Genomic DNA, 20,940 nt, shown 5'->3' on the forward strand with positions numbered 1-20,940 from the left:
ATCTAAAATGAAAGTGCAATTAAAAATCACCAGCTCAATAATACTGAACGTTTATATTTTCCACCCAACGCATAGAAAATTTCAAAATTTTAAGCCCTTTCATTGTGCAGACTCAAATTTATAATTTATAAAAGTAAAGACTATGAAATTGAAGCAGACAAGATTCTCATCTGGTTAGAAACTGGTGTATTAATTATGCGTGTTAATCAGATGTATGCCATTTATTCAAACAAATTTGCTTCTGCCGATATTGACAATTAATTATCCAGTATTTGGAAAATACAGTATATAAACAAAATGGGAAGATTACTGATCAAGGTGATGACAAATGTTGCACCCGTTCTTCCCACTTAGTGTATAGGTGGGCAGAGTTGCTACGGCGTTTGATCCTGACATGGCGATTGACATTGCACTGGAACAGGAGCATCTTGCAGCATCATTGCACAATGGATTAATCTGTGCTTCATCCAAGCTCAAATTTCTCAGGCTGTTACTGTGAGCTTATATAGCGTGAAAATTGCATGCGTCACTTCAAAGAACAGATCAAATATGCCATCTCATGAACTAATGACCCAAAAGCAAAAAGGTGCGTAAGTTGGTTGCACTCCAAGGTGCTGTGTACAAGCATGGAATTCTCCTGGCCAGAAAATCATACAACATCACCGCCTTATAAACAAAAGGGATGCTGGAAAACTGAAGTAAAAGCATATAATGCTGGAAATATTCAGCAGGCCAAGCAACAATGATGAAAAGTTGACCTGAAGAGTGAAACAGGTTTCTCACTTCACCAATGCTTCCTGACCTGCTGAATATTTCCAGCATTCTGTTTTCATTTCTTAACTAGTGAGACCAAGTTTTTTGAAAAAATGATAGAAAAAGGAAATATCAAGGAAAGTCTAAAATAAAAAGAGACCAAAAGGATAAGACTTAAAAATTTGAAACAACTGCAGCAACAACTTAATGCTTGTTGGAGATTGTGGTTTTGTGATTCACTTGCTGTGTGGCAGTGCTGATTGGAATTATATTAGCAATCATTAACTTGTTATAAGATTGCCACCACCAATAATTACCAGCCCTAATTGTCTGCTCTGATTGGTTAGCAAGTTCTTAATGGGGTAGTTAAGGAGGTGGGGCATATGTTGAGGCTGGCAAAACAGGAGGGTAAATTGCATGCGAACTGTGGAGATACAAAATTTGTGGCCTCCCTCTTCCTCACTGAGTGGCTGGGTGATTTTGTATTCATAATCTGTGCACAAAGCAATTACCTTTCTAGTCACGGAAAATAAGCAGCACGGGATGACGTTGCAGTAACTGCCTGGGAGGATGTTAAATAACCACAGGTGCAAAACTTCACATGCCTAGTGCACGATAACTACCTACTTGAAAATAGAAATTAGGACATAAAACATCCAAGCACTTACTGAATTTTATGTGCATCTCTTTCAATGGCCTATCCTTTAGGTGAAAATTCTATTTTCTTCCCGCCTTTAAAGTTGTTATTTTTAAATTTAAGTTCAGCTATCTCAACCCCACACTTTCCTAAATATTATGGATAAAATATCCAGATCAATTTTCCAATTCAATTAATAATCTTAACTGCAGCTGATCACCCCCAAGTGATATAGTCTAGATATGATTTGGCTCCTAAAATTGACATCCTTATTTTCAAGTTCTCTTAATCTCTTCGAACCCTATAACCTTCCAAGTCCTGAACACCTTTTCAGTTCCAGTCTCTTGCACACTGACTGCTGTTGCCAAAGGTCCCAAGCACTGGAATTCCCCCCCCCCCCCCCAAATCTCTGTGTACCTTTATCTCCACTGTAAGATATTCCTCAAAACTTAGCTCATTAAATCTTTGATCACCTGTGCTGCAAACTCATTACGTGGCACACTATGTTAATGCTTCATTGATGTTCCTAGTTGTTGTACGATTTTATGATACCATATAAAAGTGAATTGTTATGGGTATTATTTCGTTCAATTTACAAAGGGAATATTTCGCATTTTGACATAGTACCTTAGAGAGCAACCAACTCAAGTACCTTTTCCTTTTCATGAGCCTTTCAAAAATTATTGGTATAAAGAGGATGCAACAAAGGGAACTTACTAAATAATCATCAGGCTTTATATGGAAGAGCTCTCGGAAATAACGGAATGCCAATGGAGCGTAGGTCTTGAATCTGAAGTCGGGATATCGATGTGCAGGTGTAAGATTGCTTCCTTCGCTGAAAATCCGTAGTAAATACATTTGTTGATTAGTCATGTGTATTAAAAGACACAATAAAATCTTTTTAAAGGAAAATGTTAATTTTATGCCCTGGGTGTGTCACTGGTGAGGTCAGGATTCATTGCTAATTATCTACCTGGGGGCAGGAGTAGCTCATCTACTTAAATCCAGTGACAATTAATGTGTAATACATTTCCGAAGTTAGGATTGGTGCTGGAGTTACTGATGTTCACAATCGACAATGATGTGGAAGAGTGGATCACTTGTAATATGTTCAAGTTTTCTAGGCTGGGTGCCAGTATGGGTTGTAAGGAGGATGCAGAGAGGTTGCGAGAAGATGTAGACAGGGTAAGTGAATAGGCAATCATTTGACAGATGAAATACAATGTGAATAAAGTGAGAGATTATCCACTTTTGTAGAAAAAAATTAGAAATTAAGTATTTTTTAAATGACTGATTGAAAAGGCGTGAGTATTCAATATAGCCAGTGTGGTGGCTTTATCGGACTGATTTGGGGGATTGTAGGCATGTCATATCTGGAGAAGGCAAGCAGAATAGATCAATGGTTTCTGGGGTTTAGGTGGTAGGTAGTGTCAGAGTGAAACAGCGGGGAAACAGGCCCTTCAGCCCAACGTGCCCACACCGGCCAACATGTCCCAGATACACTAGTCCTGCCTGCCTGCATTTGGTCCATATCCCACCAAACCTGTCCTATCCATAATTCATGGGATCCATATCCCATCCTCTTATTGAAACACACAATATTCTTACAGGGCTTGATGGACAGAGGCAGGGATGGGATGTCTAGAACCATTGTAGTGCTAAAATGAGAAATCAGCCCTTCAGGACAGATGTGGAAAAAATGCCTTCATCCAGAGGATAGTGAGCCTTTGGAATTCATTATCCTGTAAGGCTCCGAAATTTCAAGAGCCAAATTTATCCAAGAGAAAGGTTGATGTAATTCTGGATATTAACAGAATCAAGGGATGTAGCATTAATACAGGAAAGTGGCACAGAGTTAACTGATCAGTTGTGATCTCACTTACTGACAGAGCAAGCCTTCACCATGTTCTCATCCCTTACTGTTATTAAAATAGATTAGCTGGTTGTCATCGTATTGCTGCTTGTGGGTGTTTCCTATGCACAGATTGTTTCCCCGTTTCCTATATTAAATACATTTCATTGAGAATTTAATGCGTTGCGAATCTTTGAGGCATCCTGAAGGCAAGCTCAATGGAAATATAACTTTCTTCCTGTGCTGCAGAGTTTTGGATTTATATCATTTTTTGCCCCGTATTGATATGGTTTCTCAAACTATCAGAAGCAAGACTTGGAGACTTTTTTCTGAGAGCATCGTATAATCTCATTAAAACAATTTGATCATCTAAAACAGAAGCCCCTAGCAAGCCTAATAAGTTTAAGATAGAGCTAAACACTCACGTCTCTATACATTATCTACCTTTAACCCCTCAAAAACAGCTAAATATCTCACAAGATCTGGATTGCTGAACAACTTCATGTTTGAATAGCAACATTCATTTCCATATTTACTGTATTAATTCCAATAATCTCCTGATGAAGGGGAAAGGAAAGATAATTTACAAATCACAGTGCTAAATTATAATTCTACAAACATCTTTCATTTAGATGCCACTTTTCAAGTAGAAATGCCATAAACTATGAGGCAAAGTGAATGACAAAGAGAGAAAGGCCATATCTGTGAGATAAAGAAAAGCTGATTTAAAGAGGTGGGCTTTGGGGTAGACCTCTTAAGCAAGCATTGAACTCACAGATCCTCTCTACTAATCTATTACCAGTGGATTCTAGCCAAGATCAATGTGACTCAGCAAGATCTGTTTCTTTGATACAAAAAGAATGATTAGAGGTCAAGGAAGTCTTTCATTTACATTAGGGCCATTTTTTGTTGCATTATAAGCACTATAAAAATCAATATTGTTGCTGTTCACAAATGTATGCATCATCCATATAGGCCAGTTTGTTGCTTCATTTGGAACATAAACAGCAAACTCAATGCCTTTTTCCAAGATTTATTTTACACAACATGGTAAATAGTTAACATGGTCTCACTACAATTTCACAGCTAAGGTGGAAATGTTTTGAAAAAAAATTCCAACCTTGGTAGAAAGACACTTTCCACAACATAGAAATCTTGCATAAGTACATCTCGTTCTGGTATTGACGTAAGGTTTCCAACAGCATATCCTATCCCAAGTTGGATAGATCCTTGAAGTGCAGACGATGGAGTCTGGATTGACAAAACAAATATTGCATTGTTTCAATGTCAGATTATTGTGTACAAGACACTACTTTCCAAAATCCTTCTCCCCATATTTAAGACACTCAGACATTTATTTGACAAGTCTAAGACTCACAACCTCATTTTGTCGTGGGTGATTCAGTATCACTTCTATTTGTTTAACAATATTTCCACAAAATGTTTTGCGCCTTTTAAAAAGTTGTCACATAAAGAGAATTTGCGGTTAACGTTGTAAACTACCCTGCACATTAGACAATGCTTTATAAAATGAGATCATTTATAGTCAGAAGAAATCTCAGTCTATTCAGCAACAATAAAACAAAACAGAACATTCTGATCCTACAGCCGTGATAAAAGGAGAAAGCCCAGACATAGCAACAATCCACTGATCGTGAACAACTCGCTTAGCCACACTTGGGTGCCCTGAGCAGAACCATACCTCCAAACCTCAATCTTCATGAAAAATCAGATATACACCAAAGTAGGAACCAAAAACTTTACTAAATACTTTTCCAAGTGTAAACAAAGTTTAATGCTGCAAATTAACTGTTACAGCATAATAGCCTTATTATGTTTCATTCACAGGAAGTGGTTGTCGCTGGAGAGTGTTGTTTATTCCCAAAACAGTTATATTGTACAGCACAGGAGCAGGCCCTTCAGCCCATCTTGTCCACGTCAATCAAGTTGGCATTCTGAGCTAGTCCCATTTGCCTGCATTTGCCTCAATGTCCTCCAAATCCTTCCAATCCATACATGTTCAAATGTCTTTAAAAAGTTATAATTGTATGGTAGGCTGGTCTGCAAGGTTAGATCACATGGAATCCATGGTGAACTAGCCAATTGGATTCAAAATTGGCTTGGAGGAGGGAGTCAAAGTCATGGGGGTGGGGGGTTGTTTTCCGATTGGAGTGTCACAGGATCATTGTTGTGTCCACTCATAATAATTTGGGTGATAATGTCGTTAACATTGTTAGTAAATCTGCAGATGGTAAGGGAATAGGTAATAAAGTGGACATTAAGGAAGAACATCTAAATTTATACAGGATCTGGATCAGTTCGGAAGGTAGGTCAAAGAATGGCAACTGAATACAACTTTGATAAGTGCGAGGAGTTGCACTTTGGTTTGTCAAATCAGGGCAGGACTTGCACAATAACACGGAAGCTGCTGGAGAATGTTGTAGAACAGAGATCTGGGAGTACAGGTGCATCATTCCCTGAAAGTTACCAGTCAAGTGGACAGTGTGATGAAGGCATTATTTGGCACACTTGCTGTCATTAGAAAATGCCCCGAATTCAAAGGTTTGGACACGAGGCAGCCACACAAGCCGTTGATGTACTTGGAGTACTTTGTGCACTTCTGGTCATCCAGCCATTGGAAGGATATTATGTTGGGAGAAAAAAAGTGCAGAAGAGATTCACTGGGACTTTATCTGGACTTGTAAGCTTGAGTTAGAGGGAAAGGCTGGATCGGTTGCAATTTTTCTTTACAGTGTAGGACGCTGAGGGGCAACTTTATTGAAGTGTACAAGATCATGAGAGCTATGAATAAAGTGAACAGTCAGTCTTTCTACGCCCTTCCACTAAAACTAGAGGACACAGGCTTAAAGCAAGAGGGAGAGACTTAATAGGGACATTGGGAGCAATGTTTTCACTTGGAGTATGGTCGTACCTGGAATGAGCTGCCAGAGGAAGCTACAATTATGACTTAAGGACATTTGAACAGATATGAGATCTTGTAGAAAGGTCTTAAAATCCATAAAATCTCCTCTTTAGTAATTTGTATAAGATCCAAGAAATTTAAACTCATATGCCTCACTCAATTCCTTATCTGCTCAGTAAAAAACAGATGAAAGATTCATTTGATATCTCCCTCATCTTTTGTGGCTCGACACACTCAGCCATGTTGATATTTGAAAGGATTTGAGCCCCCCCTTTTACTCTGAATATACCTGTAGAATCTCTCAAGATTTTCCTTTTCCTTGCCTGCCAGATATATCATGTCTTCTTTTAGGCTTCTTAATTGCTTTGTGTAATTCCACATTTCTCATTTTGAGGGATTCACTTAATCCTGACAGTCTAAATCTGAAGTATGCCTCCTTAATCCTGACCAGAGCATCATCATCTCATCCACCAGGGTTTCTTATGGTTGCCAGCCTTACCGTCACCCTAACATGTACATGCTATGCTGCCCCTATACTTTTGCAATCTTACGTTTGAAAGCCTCACACTTTCCAGCCATCCCCTTAACTGAAAACAGGCCCTCAATTGACTGCAAGTTTCTGCCTAATTGCTCCGAACTCAACCTTTGCCCAAATGTACGGCCTCAACCCGAGAGCCGGTCCTATCCTTCTCCACAAGTGCATTAAGATTCAATTGTCTTCAGAGTTAAAATCATTGCTGTATTGCATGGAGTGGCTTGCTGGGCTGGGCCAGCAGGCAGCTTGGAGCCAGTTACATTGATTTGGGACTGGAATCACGTATTGATCAGAATGTGCAAGGATAGCAGATTTTATTCCCTAAAAGACATTGGCAAAGTAGATGATTTGTTTTTTAAATGACGAAGCTTCCTTGATATGCAATAAATGGTCACAAGGGCACAGCTAGTAGTGCTGCTACCTCATAACACCAGAGATCCAGGTTCATTCCTCACCTCAGGTGTTTGTGGGGAATTTGCATGTTCTCTCCATAGCCACATGTTTCCTCTGGGTACATTTTTTTCTACTACATTCCTAAGATGTGCAGGTTAATTGACCACTATAAATTCATAGGGGTAGAATCTGGGGGGAGTTGAAGAGAATATGGGGAAAATATGAAAAGGAAGTTAATGTAGGATTCATGTGAATGGATGCTTGATTTGTGCAGACTTGGTGGGCTGTACAGATTTATGTTTTTGTGCTCTGAGTCTATGTCTTTGTCATGTTGCTGGAAGCAAGAATTTCATGGAGCCTGTACCTCACCATACTTGTGCACATGACAAATTCGACTTCATTTGACTTACATGCTGCTTCCACTGCTTTGCATATGGGCTCCTGTGTTGCAACTTAACAAGACTAGAATCTCATTTAGTTTAGAGATACAGCGCGGAAACAGGCCCTTCGACCCACTGGGTCCTCACCGACCAGCGATCCCCGCACATTAACACTATCCTACACCCACTAGGGACAATTTTTACATTTACCAAGCCAATTAACCTACATATCTGTACGTTTGTCTTTGAAGTGTGGGAGGAAACCGAACATCTCGGAGAAAACCCACGCAGGTCACGGGGAGAACGTACAAACTCCGTAGAGTCAGCATCCCTAGTCACGATCGAACCCGGGTCTCCGCCGCTGCATTCGCTGTAAGGAAACAACTCTACCGCAGCGCCACCTTTAGGTACATTTTGCTGTGGTTTCTGACCTGTTGGTCCATTCTACAAATTGAACTAGAGCTGCTCCCGTCTTGGTGTTAATAAAGAGGGATATCCCGAGTGTTAGAAATTGTAGTGAAGTATAACCTTGCCGCTGTTGGTCCACAGTATCTCATTGATGACTAGTTCTGTTTAGAATGCATCACTTTAAACATGATTTGTGGTACCACACAATGAAATGCAACTTCAACATTAACAATTAACTTTAATTTCAACACACCATTCCATGAACGAGATGAAAGTGGGGTTGTTAGGAAGCTTGCAATGCAACTAGCCATTTACCTTCTTGTAAATCTTCTCTCGCAAGTTTCCTTCACCACTGTGCCCATTTTGTCTAATAGCAGTGTTTCTCGTTTCTGCAATGGAGCTCATCTGGAAAACAAGTTTAATGACAGACTTATTTTTTCATTCAAATACTACCAGAAAGAGATACAGCAATATATCAATATATCCAGCAATATATCCTGTCTCCACCTATATCCTTCCTTTGTCCCGCCCACCTGACATCAGTCTAAAGAAGGGTCTCGACCCGAAACGTCACCCATTCCTTCTCTCCCGAGATGCTGCCTGACCTGCTGAGTTACTCCAGCATTTTGTGAAATAAATACCAGCAATATATCAAAGCAATCCGTGAAAAATTCTACAAATTCTACAAATTGAAATGGAATTAGTATGAATAGTTAGGAGATCTCAGTTTCCATGGACACTGAGGGCCAAGCAAGTTCCACACCGTTGTGCCAAAATGTTTGTTTTTCCCTTTAATACACACCAAGAGCAAGGAAATGCACGTTTCTTCGTGTTTGGGAGATTAAAGGATAGTTACATTACTCTCAGCTTTTTAACCTAATCACTGACAGTGCTATCAACGTTAGGATGGTTAGTTTTGTTACTGACTATTGGAGGTATTATTATAAAGCCCAAACAACATATACTGGGAAGATCCAACCACAGTGTGTGGGTGCAAGGGAGTGAGCATGTTTGGGTTGTTCAGACCCTTAATTAAATAACTCTGAAGTCTGAAGATAGACCCAGAAAGCTGGAGTAACACAGCAGGATAGGCAGCATCTCTGAAGTCTGTTTCGTTTGCTCTTTTGAAGCAACACATCATGGATTTCCCAACAGATACGCAAAGGTTGGTGACAGACGTTCTTGCATGGCCAACCAGTTCCACCATGCACCTGTTGAACATTGATTGATTGGGTTTATTCTGCTAAATACTTACTTGGACACTGAAGAATTCTAATCAAAGCTCTTCTTTTGTTAAATGGAGCCACATAAATAGGCACTTAAGACTGCCCACTGTAAAACATAGCACCCAAGATTTTCCTTTTATTTGTTTATTTAATTAATTATACTCATTAGATGATTGCAAGTTTTTTTAATGTTTATTAATTCATGGGATGTTGGCGTCAATTGCTTGCCCAGCATTTATTGCTCATTTCTAAGTGGCTGGAAATGGAAGCCTTTCTAACCAAAAGTTAACCATATTGCTCAGGGCTTTGTAGTCACAAATAGGCCAGACAAGGTTTAGTTCAGTTTAGAGATACAGTGCGGAAGCAGGCCCTTCGGCCCACCGAGTCCACACCGACCAGCGATCCCAGCACATTAACACAAGCCTACACACACTAGGGACAATTTACACTTATGCCAAGTATACAAACCCAAGCCAATTAACCTACAAGTCTTTGGAGCGTGGGAGGAAACCGAAGATCTCGGAGAAAACCGACGGGGAGAACGTACAAACTCCGTACAGACAGCACCCGCAGTCAGGATTGAAGACGGGTCTCAGGCGCTGCAAAGCAGCAACTCTACTGCTGCACCATGCTGGCCCAACTTGGAGGTTCATTTGGGAGATTTCCTTGCCTGAAGAAAATCATGAAGCCAGATGAATGTTTTTCATTACTGATGTATTCATTCAATCATGATGGATTAAAAAAAAATACAAATAGAAATTAAAAAAATTAAAAATACAAATAGAAAACAGAAAAAAACTTTTGAACCTTTTCAGCAGATTTGTTGTCATTTGGTTTGGCAGACTCAGACAAGGGCAATCCTGAAGAACAATTCACATTTGCAGTGATATTGTCTTTCCACAGGCAATTTCCACTATAAATGTGGTTACACATATAAGGAACAAAATTTGTATGAAGTGTGCAAAGATATGAACTCATTTTAATATATTATGGAGTTGTATTTCCTCAGTTTCAGATGCCAGAATGTTAATTTGCCCTATTGGTTACCTTCCTTGGCAATAGGGCTACAAGTCATCTGCAGCCTATCAGGACATCAAGGTTCTTCATTGATACAGCGTGCAGGGTCAGAACCTGTTGACCAAGACAAAACAAGTTTGAGTATTAGCACATGACTTCACCAAAAGAGCATTCATTCATTCATGCAGCATCTTAAATCACGCAGATTGCCCTGCAAGGGAGATATCAAAGTTTGGTTTGAGATAAAGGGGACAGAAGAAAAGTTGGTTCAGGAAGTCAAGTGCAGATCTCAGATCCCAGCAGCTGAAGACCAAAAAATGATGCAGCAATTAAAATAAAGTAGATGGGTTATAGCGATAGCACTATTGGCAGTGTACGAGAGTAGTTGGGGTTCATGGATGGATTTTAAACAGAGAGCAAAATGTGAAAGCAGAGTCAGTGTTGAGTGGGAACTAAAGTGGTCGAACATTCATGGTGAACAGAGTCTGAGGTAAGACTGACTTGGAGTTTTGGATGAACAAATGTACATAAAGGAACAGATAAGCAGCTGGCCAGAAGAGGTTAGTTTAAATAAAAAAGCATTAGTTATAATGTGCAACCCCTACACAAGTCTGTACAGAAAACATTCAGTTTTACAAACTTGTTAAGTTGTACAAGATGTTAGCGAGGCCACACTTGGAGTACAGTCTTGGCCATTGCGAAAGGAGGTATGTCATTAAACTGGAAAGAGCGCAGCAAAGATTTAGAAGGATGTTGTCAGGACTTGAGGGGCTGAGCTATCGGGAGAGGTTGGGCAGGCTTTATTCTTTGGAGTGCAGAAGGCCGTGAGGCGATCCTATTGAGGTGTCTAAAGTCATGAGGGGAATAGATAGGGTGAATGTACAGTCTCTTACCCATGGTAGGGGAATCAAAAACAAGAGAACATATGTTTAAGGTGAGGAGGCATGATTTAATGTGAACCTGAGGGGCAACCGTTTCACTCAGAGGGTAGTGGGTATATGGAACGAGCTGCCAGAGGAGGCAGTTGAAGCAGGTACTATAACAACATTTAAAAGGCACTTGGACAGGTAGAGGGACAGTAAAGGTTTATTGGGATATGGGCCAAACATGGGGAAATTAGATTAGCTTAGATGGGACATCTTGGTCGGCATGGACGAGTTGGGCTGAAGGGCCTGTGTCCGTGCTGAGTGACATTGGCTTCCTGATAATTTACTTCTCCTGCTTGACAACTTTTATGAAAAAGGTAAAGTGTCTGAAGAACAGGCAACATTAAAAAACATCATTTATTCCCGAGAATATTTGAAATGACCTTAAAAGCCAATGAAATGGCAGCAGCCGACAACTGCATGGCTTCACAGCATGCGGCCTCTCTAGATTTGAGGAAGGACATTCTTGCTATTGAGGGAGTGCAGCGTAGGTTCACGAGGTTAATTCCCGGGATGGCAGGACTGTCATGACAAAATGGAGCGACTGGGCTTTTATACACTGGAATTTAGAAGAATGAAAGGGGATCTTATTGAAAAATAAGATTAAGGGATTAGACATGCTAGAGGCAGGAAACATGTTCCCGATGTTAAGGGAGTTCAGAACCAGGGGTCACAGTTTAAGAATGGGCAGCATGGTGGCGCAGCAGTAGAGTTGCTGCCTTACTGCGAATGCAGCGCCGGAGACCCGGGTTTGATCCCGACTATGGGTGCTGTCTGTACAGAGTTTGTACGTTCTCCCCATGACATGCGGGAGTTTTCTGAGATCTTCGGTTTCTTCTTACACTCTGGAGACGTACAGGTATGTAGGTTAATTGGCTTGGTAAATGTAAAAAATGTCCCTAGTGGGTATAGGATAGTGTTAATGTGCGGGGATCGCTGGTCGGCGCTGACCCGGTGGGCCAAAGGGCCTGCTTCCACGCTGTACCTAAACGAAACTAATAAGGGGTAGGCCATTCAGAACAGAGATGAGGAAAAACTTTTTCACCCAGAGAGTTGTGAATCTGTGGAATTCTCTGCCTCAGAAGGCAGTGGAGGCTGATTCGCTGGATGCTTTCAAGAGATAGTTAGATAGAGCTCTTAAGGATAGCGGAGTCAAGGGATATGGGGAGAAGGCAGGGTACTGATTGTGGATGATCAGCCACGATCACAGTGAATGGCGGTGCTTGCTCGAAGTGCCGAATGGCCTACTCCTGAGCCTAAAGGAGTTCCAATACTTCTATAGAAGAATTCAAGGGAGCGGTTGTAAATAACATTCCAAAGGTGCAAGTAACACTAATTACTGGTTATTGACTCGAGATGGCTGGTTTCGATTTTAGCTTTTGCATTATATTTGAACAATGGATTTTTTTTTTTTTTAAAGGGAAAATAATTTATTATAGATGTAATTCAATGTTGCATTTAGTAATGGGGAAGCAACTGCCTTTCTCAGTGCCACTGAAGTTTAAAGTACAACCTGCCGCAGCCTCCTACAGATAGAAACTTTTGCCAGGGAATTTTTGTACCCCATCCTTCCAAAGTGGCAAAGAATGCAATAGATGTGGAAAAACATTTTAAATCTTAAAATCTCTAGTTTATTACTTTCTATTAGTGACTTACCTTACTTGTGATATGATGCTACATAATGAAAACAGACACAAACTATATTGATACTCTATATTCACTTGGTTGAAGAGAATATTGTTCTATGATACAATGCAGGTACAATACCAACATTTAAAAGACATTTGAACAGGTACAAGGATAAGAAAGATTTAAAGGGACATGGTTGGGGGTTTAGATGCAGTATGCTGGCTGGCAGACAAGTTGGGCCGAAATGCCACTTCTGTTTTTATGACACTATGATTACAAAGCAAAGTAGTAATAAGCCCAGTGGGTTATAACCACCAGGAGTGTACTACCAGAAAAATCTGTGGAAACAATCTTAACAGAGGAATTCAACAAGCTGAAAGAGGGCAAATGCTAATCCTGGGGGAAAAAAGCAGAGTAGTAGGACTAATTGAAGATCTCATTCAAGCAGCTCACATGGGTACAATAGCTGAAGCTATCCTCCTGCACTTTATTAATCTAAATAATCATGAAATGAGGATGGGTTGCTTTGTTCCGAAAACGACCAAGGCACAAGAGTTGTGTGTCCAGATCAATCCATGCCCACTATTCGACAGTATTTGGGAAACCACAGCCCATGGTCAAAATCAATATTTAGTGGGCAACAAGCACACATCTCCCATTAAGATATTAGGACATGAATGAAACTCTTCCCAAGAGGATTATATTACTAAGAGGAAACTAGATTCAGTAATACCAGGAGAATTAGCAAGTGCCATGGTTTAGTGCCGTTTCTGTAACTGCAAGCCCAGATATTAAATAAAACCTGCAGAATTGATTTCCATGACTCAATTCTTCCCAAATCTTTTCCTTGCTCCCAAACTCATCCGCAATTCCACCCCCTCTCTGCATGATGTCACTTCACTCTGCAGCACCAAGATCTGTGCACCAAGTGACCAAAGCAATCTCTCCATCACTGCCACGATTCCTTCAGCAGACCCAAGCACAAAGAGCCCCTTACTAAAATCCTCTCTGGACCACTTGCTGCACATTTTCAATCAATTTCTTTGGTTATGTGCCAACGTCCTCTTAAGTTATAGGAGCAGAATTAAGCCATTAGGCCCATCAAGTCGTCTCCACCATTCAATCATGGCTGATCCATCTTTCTCTCTCAACCCCATTCTCCTGCCTTCTCCAAATAACCCGACACCCAAACTAATCAAGAATCTGTCAATCTCCAACTTAAAACATCCAATAACGGCCTCCACAGCCTTCTGTGGCAATAAATTCCTCAGATTCACCACCCTCTGACTAAAGATATTCCTCCTCATCCTGTCTAAAAGTCATCCTTTTATTCCGAGGCTATGGCCTCTGGTCCTAGACTCTCCCACTAGTGGAAGTATTCTCTCCACATCCACTCTATCCAAGCCTTTCACTATTTAGTACGTTTCAATGAGGAACCTCTCATCCTTCTAAACTCCAGCAAGTACAGGCCCAGTGCCGTCAAAAGCTCAATGTAGCAAGAGTGCAAAAGTTAGTTTTTATTCCTCAAAACGGGTTCAGGTGCACACAATGGACTGTTCACAGAAACCACGGTTTATTGTGCAAAGCTTGACGTTTTGGAAAAAGGAACGCTGACAATCAAAAACTTCCCCCATTACCAGTGGTATCTACAAATCATGGGCTGGAAGCAAAGGCATTGAAGTGGGTCTGAAAAAAAGAACTGTTTTCAGCTCAAGTGTGGAGGCAGGTACTCCTGCAACATTGATATGCATGAGAATCACCAGTACATAGAAAGCTGGGGACCAAGTATTGGGAAATGGGATTATTATAGATTTGTACTCAATGAACGTGGTGGCTGTAGAGCCTGCTTCTGTGTTGTACGACTATATCACCACATATACGACTATATCACAATGATATGTGGTGATATCGTCGTACAACACAGAAGAATCAGAGGAATTCCCCTCTGATTCTCCAAAGGGGAAGGGTACTGACAGGGCAGATGTAGTCAGGCAATTGCATGGTACCAGAAATTTAAATTCAACAAGGAAAGGGTGTATGAAAAGATGATTTCTGCAAGGATAAAGGGCAAAGTTACAAAACTACTAAAGTTAAAAGGAAGTAGCCAGAGGGATGAAAACATCAGTTTTAAATATCTAGCAAATAAGCTAGATTAGAGGGAAATAAAGTGCCTAAATAACCACACCCAAGAAAAAAATAATAATTCCGTAGCACATTTCACATCCCTATGATAGAGTCAGAGTCATACAGCTTGGAAACGGGCCCTTCAGCACAACTCAGCCATGCCGACTATGATATCCATCTCCTCTGTCCCATTTGCCCACATCTCATCCATAATCCTCTAAATGTTTCCTATCCGTGTACCTATCCAAATGTTACTACAATACCTGCTGCAATCACTTCCTCAGGCAGCTCGTTTCATGTATACTCCACTCTCTGGGTAAAAAAAAAAAAGAGTTGCCCCTCAGGTTCCTATTAATCATTCCTCTCTCACCTTAAACCTATGACCTCCAGTTTTCGATTCACCAACTCTTGGTGGGGGGGGGGGGTGGAAGGACTATACGTTCTCCCTATCTATGCCCCTCATAATTTGTCCTCCCTTTGTTCCTTACGGTCAAAGAACGTTTGAGTGTTATCACAGTGGGAATGTAGAAAATGCAGCTGGTAATTTGCCCATAGCAAGGTCTGCTAATGGCATCTGATAATGACCAATCCGGTTGGCGAGGTTGAATATCAGACAAGATATTAAGGAGTACTAGTTCACCTTGCTCCATTAGCCATGGAATCTCTTACAGCTACCCGAGAACACCAATGGGACCACGATTCAACATCTCACCCAAAATATTGCACCAGGATTCAGTGTTCGAGGTTCCAGATTATAGACTTGATTCCACAACCTTATAAAAGTATTACCAACCAAAACAACCCGACACCTATATGCACAGACTTAAGTATAGCATTACAGTTCACACAACCAACTTCTACCTTCTCCTTTTGAAGCAGACAAGAATTCTTCAAAATTACAAAATGTAAAACATTAATTCATGCACTCAACAACAAAATTAATTAATGTTAAAGTTTGGCAAATAGTTGCCCATCATGTTACAGTAGAGAATACAATCTACTTTAAAACTGTGCCCCATTTGCTTACAGTACTGTTCAGCAAACATAAGACTGTAATCCAGTTTCAAACAGTCGATAGCAGACGACTCTTTTGAGCACTCGGTCGAGCTGTGGATTATTGTGAATCAACAATTTCCCTCCTGTACTGAGTTTATCTCAAATGCAGCAAAAGCACATTCAGTCCAACTGAAGCCTGTATCATCCAGCCTCAAAGAGCAAGTTTGTTTCAAGGGTTGTGTAATGCAAAACGCACTTACTGATTCAAATGCCAAGTCCCTCCAACAATTTACCGTAAAAAGTACAAAGGTGCCTCTGTACAGTCATGGAATCATTAACCAGCTTCTAAAGGAGGTACCCCGAGAAAGTGCTACTTTAAGATACAAATTGCATCAATGAAGATCTGGAAAGTAAACTTGCATACAAATTGTTCAACTCTTTAATTCTCGATAGATCAGTTCCCTTTTCCATGGTAAATATTTTCTCTGTTCATTTAACATAAGGTCAAGCAGCTATCTCGTTGGAACGCCATGCATGACATGACCAAATCAAGTTAATTACTTTAGTACATCATATTTAAGAGTAGAGGAACAACCTTTGAGTTTTTAAAATGTCAGAAGGGAAGGTGGGGCCTGTTCAAAATAATGACATCCAGTTAAATAGCACCATTAAAAAATATATATAAAGTATCCCAATGCGCTTCCCTAGAGTTTTAAAATCATGTAAAATTAACCAACAAGCCACACATGGGGATGTTCATAAGCAATCAAAGCCTGGTCAAAATGTTGGGCTTCATGGTACGTCTCAGATGAGGAATTCCCGAGCCCAGGAATCACATAGTTGAAAGCAATGCCATCAATGGTAAAATAATTAAAATGAGTGCAAATGAGTGCCCACATTTCAAAAGCAAGAAATGTGGCTATTTAAAAAAGTCAGGCCTATTGAGCATTTATACTTTGCACAGAGCTTTTTGACAAGGACCAAGCTAGTTCCAGATCATTATTTTGTCCAGGTCCACGGTTCATATTGCTTACGGTGGGCAGTGGGAGCATGTGTACTTGCAAAATGGGTGTAGGTAATTCAATTTTGATCCTCCAAGGCTATAAAACTCCAAATGTAAAGATGACCTGTAGCTCCTCCAGCTTCCCCGAAAGAGTCCGGCGGCACAGTAGAACAGCGGTAGAGTTGCTGCCTTACAGCACCAGAGACTCGGTTTCGATTCTGACGCTGGGTGCTGTCTGTCCAGAGTTTGGATGTTCTCCCTGTGACTGGTGCTCCGGTTTCCTCCCACACTTCAAAGACGTACAGGTTTGTAGATTAATTGGCTTGGTGTGTAGGATAGTGATAGTGTGCAGGCTGATCACTGGTCAGCATGGATTGCGGGCCAAAGGGCTCGTTTCTGTGCTGCATCTCTAAAGTCTAAAGTGCAGGAGGGTGGTCTATAAGTGTTTAGTTTAGTGATACAGTGTGGAACCAGGCACTTTGGCCCACTGAGTCCATGCCGACCAGTGATCCCCGCACACTAACACTATCCTACACACACTGGGAACTTACATTTACACAAAGCCAATTAACCAACAAACCTACACGTCTTTGGAGTATAGGAGGAAACCGAAGATCTTGGAGAAATCCCACATGGTCATGGGGAGAATGTACAAACTCCATGCAGACAACACCCGTAGTCGGGATCAAACCCGGGTCTCTGGCGCTGAAAGCGCTGCAAGGCAGCAACTCTACCACTGCGCTACCGTGTTGCCTCGGGATGGAGAATTGAAGTGACAGGTGATTGGAGATCAGGCTGCAAACATTACCCTGAGTGTCCAAAGTCCTCACCCACTTCATTTGGTTTCCTTCTTGCCCTGATCTCTCTCTCCCCTATGCAAATCTTAATTGCATAATAGCACAATCTAAGCAAAAGCTTCCTGGATCAGACTGAAACACTTCATGCAATGAAACCAAGGTGCTAAAGAGAGTAAAATCATTCACAACTAATTTCTGAAGTGTGCCATCAAAAATCCCTCTCTCTGCACTCTATCAAAAGTCATGGAGTAATATCATGTATTACTGGACTGTGATCAGCTCAACAACACGCCTTGAATCAGTTTAGTTTATTATTGTCACGTGTACAAAGGTAAAATGAAAAGTTTTGTTGCATGCTATTCAATAGGCCAAAAGTCTATACAATTAAGCTATCCACAGGTATATGATAAAGGGGTAAACGTTTAGTGCAAATCTAACTAGCCATTACTTTTATTTAAATCTTTTAAACATGTACAAAATATTTGAATCTCTATATGATTGTGTAATGCTCATATCACAATCTTACCTTCAACACTTTTATATTAGTTTTGATATCAAGCAGTCTACACTTTTGTTAAATATTGATACTTTAAAACCAAAGTATTATAAAGACTAAATATTCATAATTTTTAAAATGCTAATAAACTTGCAAGGTAAAATTTGTTTTTCTCATGTAAAAGTTGGCCTCAAGCCAACTGACTGGCTGCTGGCATTCTCTCTGGGTTGCACAGTGACATGACCAAGAACACAAGACCACATGAAACAGGAACAGTGGATGCACATACAACACCCTGAACCTGTTCCAACATTCAATAGGTTCACGGTTGATTTCAACTTGATCACAGCTCACTTCATCAGTCGTGTATGAAGGAACTGCAGATGCTGGTTTAAACCAAAGAAAGACACAAAGTTGAATAAAATCAGTGGGTCAGGCAGCATCTCTGGAGAAAAGGAATAGGTGTCACAACCTGTCTTCAATCTGAAGGGTCTCAACCCAAATCTTCATCTATTTATTTTCTCCAGAGATGCTGCCCGATCCGCTGAGTTCCTCCAGCATTTTGTGTCTATCATTTTATTGGTTGTTCCCGATATACCCTCAACTCTTAGAGCAAAATATTTGTCTTTTTTAACTGAATGCATTCAATAATTCAGCCGCCACAGCTCTCTGGGGTAGAGGATTCCAAGGAATCATGACCCTCATGGGAATCACATCTAATTTAAATAGTATCCCACTGTGCTGAAACTATCACTTTAGTTTTAAATTCCCCAGGCGGGGAAGCAACATCTCACCATCAGCTCCTTCAAGCCTCAGAATCTCACAGGTGTTGAGATCACACCTCAATCTTTGCATTTCCAATGATTGCAGAAGCAACCTTCTCAATCTTTCTTGCATTCTTTCGTCCAAGGAATCATTCTAGCTAATGTTCTGTGAAATTTCTCCATTGCAAGCATATTCCTCAAACAAGACAAAAAATGTATACAGTACCCAAGGTACGATCCCCATGCAAGTTGAAGCAAGACATCCCTGTGATTGTACTCCACCATCTTTGCAATAATGACCACTGATCTTTCTAATTACTTGTACTTAAATGCCAGCCTCAATTTTTAACATGAGGAAACTTACCATGGCTCGCTCCGAGAAGTGCATAGATTTTTAAAATTCTCACCCATGCTTTTCAATCCCTCACATCCTCTCCCTTTCCTATGTCTCTACCTTCTGCCAGCGCTTTAACCTTCCAATATCCACATTCCTCCAATTCTGGCTTCATAAACTCTGCCAAATTATATTGCCCCATCTATCAGCCATGCCCCATCATCTGCCGAGCTTATATTCCAGAATGCCCCTTGGCTTCTTTTCTTTCAATATACTTTTTATAAAACTCAACTCTTGGTCCAAGTTTCACCATTTTAACAGGATCTTCTATTATGGTTCTGTCTCATTTAGTTTTATCTAACTGAACTAAAGATCATGGTCTCAAAAATATGGGGTTTGCCATGAGAGACAGATGACCACATTTCTTTTACTCTGAGGGTAATGATTTTCTAGAATTCTCTACCCAAGATGGTTGTGAAGAGTTGACCATCAGGTAAAATCAAGGAGGATTATTTGATTTGAAGGAAATTTGGAAATGTAAGGTTAGTGCAAGAAAACAGGTAAAAATAAATTCATAGTTGTGGGGAACTTCTGCTTTTATTTCTTAACATTGTATTTTGTAGAATCGAGTGAAGTTCTTGGTGTGCCTTTCTACATTAAAAAGTGCTGTGAAAACAATTTACACATTATTCTGCCCTGAAAATCAAGAACTCAAGCTCTATCAAGTGGACTCAAACTCAAACGGAGAGGATGAGACGGAGCTTCTTCCCACAGGCCATCAGGACTGTCAACTTTGATAACCCCAGAGACTAAATTTTTGTCGACACTTTTTGTGCTATGTTTAGTAACTTATTAACTTTATTTATATGCTGTAACTGTAATTCTTTTTGTGCACAACCCGCAGGCATTGCCACTTTCATTTCACTGCACATCGAGTATGTGTATGTGACAAATAAATTTGACTTGACTTGACTTGACTGTGGGAATAAATTACTCAATTACCAAGATGCTCAGGATGTTGCATGGCTGTTAATATTTACTTTATCATAATTCATTTATTTTAACATTATTACATCCAGGGATTCATAAACGGCACAGCTTGTCTCAATAGTTAAAGCAAATAGTTCCATTATCATCTTTCCGCTCTTTTAGTTGCGAGTGAAAATAACCTGCAGTTACTAAGCAATCAGTTATGATTACAATTAGAGGAACAAGGAAGTGATCATCCAATTGTACAGAACCTTGGTGTGATTTCATTCTGTGCAGGTTTGGTGTCTTTTATCCCAAGAATATATTTATACCAGTACAATCAATGCCATCCGAGTTCTTTAGTTTAGGGGCTTATTCCACAAGGGGAACGACTGGTGGGGGCTAAACTCTCAGTCTGAAGAAGGGTCTCGACCCGAAACATCACCCATTCCCTCTCACCTCGATGCTGCCTGACCTGCTGAGGTCTAATCCAGCATTTTGTGATACTGGTGGGGGCTAAACTTGCTGGTGTCTAAAGGAATGAAGGTTCCATTGAAATATATTTACTGATGATTCCAATGGGGATTGATGAGGCAAGTGTAGAATGAAGGGGAATAGTGTCAGAATTAGATAAGGCGAACTTTCTTCACTCTGCAGATTATCAGTGCTTAGAGTCCTCGGTACCAGAGCTGTGGAGGTTCACATGACCCAAGATAATGTTTTCTCCATAGAATTAATCAAGGCATCTGGTCACCAGGTGGGAAGACGAGGGTCAGCC

General features: G+C 40.5%; 1 protein-coding gene across 7 annotated transcripts in view; it reads right to left on the reverse strand.

Moving 5' to 3' along the window:
- The window catches only part of LOC144591202 (phosphatidylinositol 4-phosphate 5-kinase type-1 beta-like), a 126,528-nt gene that overhangs the window by 40,881 nt on the left and 64,707 nt on the right, over positions 1-20,940 (reverse strand). For 6 of the 7 annotated variants that reach the window (XM_078395521.1, XM_078395520.1, XM_078395494.1 and 3 more), the window contains exons 2-5: positions 10,155-10,238; positions 8,197-8,286; positions 4,363-4,493; positions 2,108-2,225 (exon numbers count right to left, since the gene is read on the reverse strand). In XM_078395521.1, coding sequence (XP_078251647.1) covers positions 2,108-2,225; positions 4,363-4,493; positions 8,197-8,286 — 339 coding nt within the window. In that variant the 5' untranslated portion in view covers positions 10,155-10,238. Of the gene's footprint in view, positions 1-2,107; positions 2,226-4,362; positions 4,494-8,196; positions 8,287-10,154; positions 10,239-15,830; positions 15,948-20,940 lie in introns of those variants that run through there. The other variant, XM_078395506.1, reaches the window with a different exon arrangement.

This window comes from Rhinoraja longicauda, chromosome 3 (assembly GCF_053455715.1).
Source record: "Rhinoraja longicauda isolate Sanriku21f chromosome 3, sRhiLon1.1, whole genome shotgun sequence".
NCBI classification, from domain to species: Eukaryota; Metazoa; Chordata; class Chondrichthyes; order Rajiformes; family Arhynchobatidae; genus Rhinoraja; species Rhinoraja longicauda.